Here is an 8156-nt window from a genome sequence, read left to right on the forward strand (position 1 = left end):
TTGTTTCAAGTGACTTATACTTTTTTTTTTAAGTGGTTATTGTAAGCCACTTAAAACATATCAGGCATGCTGCATCTCTTTAGGACTCGGAAAAGCCTATTCAGCTGTACTTTCCGAGACTTATATTAGTAAAACTTTTTATCTGTACTCATGTACTTTGAATGCTGCTTAACTCTGAGATACTTTATTCGTTAGAATGAAAATAACGAAATGAAAAAGAAACCACATATTACAGCATTTTAGACATGATCAATTGATCATTAAATCATTTGATTATATAATAACAAATTATACATATATAATATGACATAACTCATAAGTATACCAATTCATACTAATACAACAATTAAATATCTAGAGACTTATTTTCAATGTATGTTATAAACTTATAAGTCTATATATGTTATAAGTCTATATAAGTCTACATATGCATATGAATAATATAAATGTATAATATCAATACTTAATTATATGATTCAATGACAATTTAAATACTTTATTCAAGACTTCAAGTGAATCATATTATTAATGTACAATGATGATATGATTCGTATAATATCAAATTAAGTAATTGACATTGGATTAAATAATGACCAATGTATTACTTATAAACACAATTTAAGTATTAATGCATTATCATTATATGTTGTGACAATTGTCTGAATTCTGAACTTTTTTTTTATATGTTGTATTGAATTTTTTTTTTTTTTAAAAAAAAAGTTAACCGGTTATGATTTAATATTTAAGAAAATTTTTTTAACATACAAGTAAATGTAAATTTTGGGTCAAATATTTTTTATTTTTCAATATGGGGTTTTTTTTTTTTTTTTTTTTTTTTTTTTATAGCAATTGGACCCAAGAAGACACTAAAAATACCCAAAAAAAGAAAAAAAAAAAGTCCAAAAGGCCCAAAAAGCCCTAAAGAAAGCCCCAAAACGCCCAAAAAGCTAAAAAAAAGGGCCCTATTTTGAAAAAGCGCTAAAGCGATTACGGTTAGTAATTATTGCCAATAACCACTAACCATAACTACCTTGACACCCCTAATAAGTTGTATGTGTTTAGTCGTTTAATAAAAACTAATAAAAAAACCGGTTTTCTAAGAGACATAAAGATTATTAATGACAAAATAAAAAAAATAAAAAAGTGTTTTTTTTTTTAAAAAATTTAGTAATTTTTTTCTTATTTAAAAAATAATATCATGGTGATCTTTTATTTATTTATAATAGCTACTTTTTTTGTGTTATTTATAAAATAATATCTAAATAACAAAAAAAGAAAGAAAGAATAATATATTTATATATGGTGACGTGCCAGCAGGTGACACGTCACCAATTGGTGACGTGCACCTGCTCGCACCTCACCAACATGCCTTGGGAAGCTGCAAAGAGGCTGGCGCCTTCCCATGCACGGCACTTCTCTCTCTCTGCTTCTCTTTTTTCTTCCTTCTCTCTTTTTCTTCTCTGTTTTTTCCTTCTCTTTCTCTTTCTCACTCTCTCACCCTCTGCCCGTCGCACGTTCTCTCTCCCTTGGCAGTCAGCATCTCTCCAGCTGCAATATCTCCTCAGGTATATATATATATATATATATATATATATATATATATATATATTAGAACAGTTTTCTTCACGATGAATGCGCGTTCTTTGAGATCAACAATTCGTCAATGTGTGCTTTCCAAATTGCTGCAAAAGAATGAAAAAGCGTCAAAGAGTCCGACGGCATAGATGCCGTGTACACTCCGATGCCAAAATTAGAACCCAAAAAATATTATGCTTCGACACACAATAATTTAATATGCCTAATAATTTCTGATCTGAGAGAAAACGTATCTTGTACCTTGCGTAGGGGCCAATTTATAGGCTTGAAGATTGAAGTTGATTTGAACTGGTTTTCCTTATTCGAATTGGTTTACGAGTTCAAAGTTGAGATAATCCCGAACGATTATCTTGTAAAGATAATCTTTTACATAGAGATAATATTGAGCTTCATCTTGGAATGATAACCGTGAATAACAATTTTGTAGAGATAAATAAGATCTTTTTATGATAATACAATCCTAATTGGAAAATATAATCTATGGATTAGTTAAACAAATAATATTTAATTAATATTTTATGGGCCTATTCTTGGCCGTTGGGCCCAAAATTTGATGGACTTGTAGTGTGAATTTATTCCTAATAGTTACCCCCCAATTCCCTTAGCCAAGGTACATGGATGACGGGAATTTAGCCAAAGCCTTCTGGTGACTTGTTGTTTGACCTTGTCCAAGGCTCATGTCTCCTTAATGAATATGTTTTGAGTTTGTTAGTTGGAGCTTTTCAGCTCCATTTTTGGCATCGTTTGAGTTTTCGAAAATACCCCCCAGCTCTATTTCTTGCCGGGGGTTACGCCCGAGACACCTGGGGGTCATGTCTGGGTCCCCCTCCGAGTCATCGAGATAATCCAAACCTGCATAATAGCCTTTAATCAATGATTTGCAAATCTTTCAACAGACTAACTTTTGTTCTCCGTTCGTCTTGGGTGATCCTTTGTTTTTGCCCAAGGTTTTCTCCTTATCCTTATTTTAGAGGATTGTCTCCCTATTCATTGTTTTTGCCAAAGGTTTTCTCCTTGTCCTTGTTTTAGAGGGTTGTCTCCCTATTCATTGTTTTTACCCAAGGTTTTCTCCTTGTCTTCAGGTATGAATCTCCTTGTTTTTGCCCAGGGTTGTCTCCCTATTCATTGTTTTTACCCAAGGTTTTCTCCTTGTTTTCAGGTATAAATCTCCTTGTTTTTGCCCAGGGTTTCCTCTCTGTCCTGTCTACCAAAAAATAATTGTCAAAGGGCGGTCCTCGGGAGACCGAGGACCCTCCGATGCTTAAGTCAGTATTAATCTTAAATCAAATAATAATAAAAGCATAAACGAACCAAACCATGGGCATACTATTGGGAGTACTTTTACAAGTGCTCTGAGTCTTTTTATTTTTGTCCAAGATTTTTTCCTTGTCTTTAGGTATGAATCTCCTTGTTTTTGCCCAGGGTTTCCTCCCTGTCCTGTTTACTAAAAATAATTGTCAAAGGGTGGTCCTCGAGAGACCGAGGACCCTCTGATGCTTAAGTCAGTATTAATCTTAAACCAAATAATAATAAAAGCATAAATGAACCAAACCATGGGCATACTATTGGCAGTACTTTTTCAAGTGCTCTGAGTCTTTTTATTTTTGTCCAAAGTTTTTTCCTTGTCTTCAGGTATGAATCTCCTTGTTTTTGCCTAGGGTTTCCTCCCTGTCCTGTCTACCAAAAAATAATTGTCAAAGGGTGGTCCTCTGGAGACCGAGGACCCTTCGATGCTTAAGTCAGCATCACTCTTTATTCAAATCAAATTCGGTAGTGAAAGACAATCAAATGATAAAGCATAAACAAATCAAACCATAGGCGTACTACTGATAGTACTCCCTCAAATGTTCGGTGTTCCATTGCAGTAGTGAAAGACAATCAAATGATAAAGCATAAACAAATCAAACCATAGGCGTACTACTGATAGTACTCCCTCAAATGTTCGGTGTTCCATTGCAGTACTAAAAGACAATCAAATAACAAGAGCATAAATAAATCGAACCCTGGGCGTACTACTGATAGTACTTTTTCAAATGTTCCGCGTTCCATGGCCTTGGTAGTGGCTTTCCATCTGTCCTCTGGAGGTGGTACGCTCCTTGTCGATGACACTTGACAACCAGGTAAGGCCCTTCCCATGCTGGACCCAACTTCCCTTCAGTGGGATCTTGTGTGGCGATGGTTACCTTCCGAAGAACCCAATCTCCGACTTTGAAGTCTCGATGCTTAACCTGTTTGTTGAAGAACTTAGTTGCTTTTTGCTGATAGGCGGCCATGGTGATCTGAGCTCTATCCCGCTTTTCTTGTAGCAAGTCCAGGTGCAGCTTCATTCTTTCTTCATTCAGCCCCAGGTTGTAATGCTCCACTCAATAGCTAAGAGACCCTACCTCCACGGGAATCACAGCTTCAGTTCCGTATGTTAGGGAAAAGGGTGTTTCCCCGGTAGGAGTTCGGGTGGTGGTTCTGTAAGACCACAATACCTTCGGAAGAAATTCTACCCAAGCTCCCTTACTATCTTCGAGCTTCTTCTTTAGAGTTTTCATCAAGGTCTTGTTGGTGGCTTCTACCAATCCATTTGCTTGGGGATGTCCCGGTGAAGAGTAGTAATTCTTTATATGGAGTTTTTCACACCACTTCCGGAATGGTTCGCAGTCGAATTGCTTACCGTTGTTTGTCACAAAGGCGTGAGGAATTCCATACCTACATACTACTGATCTCCACAGAAAATTCTGGATGTTTCCAGTTGTGATGGCTGCCAGTGCTTCCACTTCTGCCCATTTGGTGAAGTAATCTACCGCGACTACTATGAACTTGCATCCTCCTTTTCTCGTGGGTAATGGACCTACCAAGTCGACCCCCCATTGTGCAAAAGGCCATGGTGACGAGATTGGACTTAGCTCTTCAGGGGGATTCTTCGTGATTTTAGCAAATCTCTGACACTTGTCGCAATGTTTCACGATGTCACTAGAATCCTTGTTCATTCTGGGCCAATAGTATTCGGCTCTGATAACTTTGTGAGCCAACATTCGGCTTCCTCTGTGGCTGCCGCATATACCTTCGTGAATCTCCCGTATCACATAATTTGCCTCTACCTTAGTAATACACTTCAAGAGAGGCAATGTGTACCGCTGCCTATAGAGAGTCCCATCAATCTAGGTGTATCGGGCGGACCTCATCCGAATTTGTCGTACCTTCTGTCTGTCATCCGGGAGCCCTCCATCTCTCAAGTATCGGATAATATCCATAGCCCATTCCGAGGCTTCGTCTCCTTGCTCAACTTGCAGGATCTTTACAGTTGGTAATATGGAAGGTTTAGTTAGGACTTGTACCTTTTACTTCGAAGCTTCTGCTTCTTCATCTGTAGTGGACCCGAGTCTTGCTAAGAAATCGACCCGGCTGTTGTCTTCTCGAGGGATCCTAGTCAACACTACCAAATCAAATAAGACTTGGAGTTCCCGCACCTTGGCAAGATACTCCTTCATTTTTACCCCCCGTGCCTCGTATTCTCCATGAATATGCCCGATTACCACTTGGGAGTCACTCTTTACCTCCAGATTCTTGGCTTCTATATCCCGGGCTAAGCTTATTTCGGCTATGACTGCTTCGTATTCTACTTCGTTGTTGGTCATAATGAAGTCCAACCGGATTGAGAACTCTAGGGCTTCTCATCCTGGGTCTATCAGCACGATCCCGACTCCACCTCTTTTTTGGGTGGAATATCCGTCTACATATGCTATCCATGTTTCTCCGTTTGGTAGCTGGTCTGGTTTTGGGAAATTATAGAATTCCACGAGAAAGTTGGCTAGTGCCTGCCCTTTGATCGCTGTCCTTGGATGAAACTCTACATCAAACTCTCCCAATTCTATGGCCCAATTCACCAATCTTCCTGAAACGTCTGGTTTCTGCATCACCTTCTTTAATGGGTACTCTGTCAAGACTCTGACGGTATGAGCTTGGAAGTACGGCCTTAGCCTCCGGGCTGATGTTATTAACGCGAATGCCAGTTTTTCTATCCTGGGATATTTTTCTTCTGCTCCGTGCAAGGCCCGGCTGGTGAAATACACTGGCTTCTGGGTGCCTTGATCTTCCCGGACCAAAGCTGAACTCATGGCAGTGGGCGATACTGCCAAGTAGAGGTAGAGTATCTCTCCTTCACTAGCTTGGCTTAGTAAGGGAGGGTTCCCTAAATATTGCTTTAGCTGATTAAAGGCTTCTTCGCATTCTTCATCCCATATAAATCCTTTCCGAAGAACCTTGAAGAAGGGCAAGCATTTGTCTGTTGACCGGGAAATAAATCGGTTTAAGGTAGCAACCCTACCAGTGAGCTGCTGTAACTGCTTTGTGCTCCGTGGTGCTTGCAAATCAAGCACTGCCTTTATCTTTTCCGGGTTGGCTTCAATTCCGCGCCTCGATACTACAAACCCTAAGAACTTACCCGAGGACACTCTAAAAGCACATTTAACAGGGTTTAGCTTCATACCGTAGAGCCTTAGGGCTTGGAATGCCTCAGCTAGGTCTTGGATGTGGTTTGTGGCTAGGGTGCTCTTCACCAGCATGTCGTCAACGTAGACTTCCATATTCCGCCCAATCTGACCTTGGAACATCCGGTTAACCAACCTCTGATAGGTTGTCCCTGCGTTTTTTAATCCAAACGGCATCACCTCGTAGCAATAGGTTCCCCGGTCTGTCACGAAGGATGTTTTTTCTTGGTCCGGTTCATACATGCATATCTGATTATACCCGGAAAAAGCATCCATGAAGCTAAGTAATTCATGACCTGATGTCGAATCAACCAACAAATCAATTCGTGGTAAATGAAAGCTGTCTTTTGGACAAGCTTTGTTGAGATCTGAGAAGTCCACACACATACTCCATTTACTGTTAGACTTTTTCACTAGCACTACGTTGGATAGCCACTTTGGGTATTGCACAGTTCTGATGAATCCTGCCCGAATTAACTTCTCCACCTCTTCTGCTGCAGCCTTCCTTCTTTCGGGTACACAACCCCTTCTTTTCTGAACCACTGGTGTGTGATTCGAGTTCACATTCAGCTGGTGAACTATTACTGTAGGGTCTATTCCGGGCATATCTTCGTGGCTCTAGGCGAATACGTCTTCATTCTTTCGGAGGAAGGTCACCAATTCTTCTTTCAGCTCTTGGGTCAACTGCGACCTGACTCCGACACTCCTCTCGGATTCACCGATCGAATGTTCTTCCAATTCTTCGACCGGTTCCCCACCCTGTAACTGCTATTTCTCACCACTGCTACACCTGGTCCCGAGAGTAGCCTTCCCAGGGACGTCTTTCATAGTCACGTTATAACATTGGCGGGCTGCTCGTTGGTCTCCTTTGACTTCTCCGACCCCGTGATCAGTAGGAAATTTCATCTTCAAATGAGAGGTTGATGTTATTGCCCGGAACTCATTGAGTGCTGCTCTGCCGATGATGGCGTTGTATGCCAAAGGCCGGTCAATCAGTAAGAATTTTACTATTATCGTAGCCTGATTAGGGACAGTGCCGACTGTCACAGGAAGATCGATCGTACCAACTGGTTGAACCTGCTCACCCGCGAATCCCATCAGTGGGAATTTCGCTGTTCCGACCTTTTCTGGGCCTATGTTGAGTTGTTTGAAAGCTGGCCAGTACAGAATGTCAGCTGAACTTCCGTTATCTACCAAAATCCTATGCATGTTATGGTTGGCCACAGCTAAGGTAACTACCAGAGTATTCGTATGAGGGAAAGATATCCCTTCATAGTCCTCGTCTGAGAATCCGATCATCAAAGACTTTTTTTTCTGAACTTTCATTGGTCTTTCGACCACCCATACCTCTTGATTTCCTGCTTGTCGCGCATAAGCCTTCCTTGCATGATTAGACTCTCTTCCCCCGGAAATCCTCCAACAATTGTTCGTATCTCTCCTATTATGATCTGGTTTCCCGGCTCTCCATGTTGTCGGCTATGACTCCTTTCTCTTTGATTGCGCTCTCGTGGGTTGTCCCCCGTGGGTGATTCTCCCTGCCTCTCTTAGCTTGGCGCGGGCGGCCTCGAGGACGGTGTTCCCGGTCATGATCGTTGTAGGCCGGTTGTCCCGGTTATTCCTTGGTTGATCTCTGTGATGCACTAAGAATTGAACCAGCTTACCATTTTTTATGAGCTTCTCAATCAATAGCCTCAGCGCTATGCATCCTTCGGTGTAGTGACCCCTAGCTTCATGAAAATCGCAGTATCGATCTTTGTTCTTCTCCGGAGGTCTACCCGGTATCTTCGGTGGCCGTACAAACTCCGGATCCTTCTTGACCTCCATTAATACTTCTGAAATTCCCATATTGAGAGTTGTGAAACCATAGTCCTAGAATTTCTTCTTTGGGGGCTTAAGTTCTTCTACTGTCTTCCAGGTTTCTTTCTTCTTTTCTTCTCTCCTCTTTCCTTCTATTCTCTGTTCTGGGTTCCTTGTGCTATCTATCGCTTCCAGGACATCAGCTTCATTAATGAACTCCTCTACCTTGCTCATTAATTCTTGGAGATCACTTGGCGGTTTCCGCGCCATCTTCTTCATTACCGG

The 8156-nt window shown here is 41.0% G+C and overlaps 1 protein-coding gene across 1 annotated transcript; it reads right to left on the reverse strand.

The window, feature by feature from the left end:
- Positions 1-6842: 6842 nt before the first annotated feature.
- LOC148586053 (uncharacterized) lies at positions 6843-7400 on the reverse strand. Its single transcript, XM_088515221.1, has one exon. The coding sequence runs from the start codon at positions 7398-7400 to the stop codon at positions 6843-6845; it is 558 nt and encodes a 185-aa protein (XP_088371347.1).
- Positions 7401-8156: the final 756 nt, after the last annotated feature.

Source organism: Corylus avellana, chromosome 4 (assembly GCF_965113065.1).
Source record: "Corylus avellana chromosome 4, dhCorAvel1.hap1.2, whole genome shotgun sequence".
In the NCBI taxonomy this organism is placed as follows: Eukaryota; Viridiplantae; Streptophyta; class Magnoliopsida; order Fagales; family Betulaceae; genus Corylus; species Corylus avellana.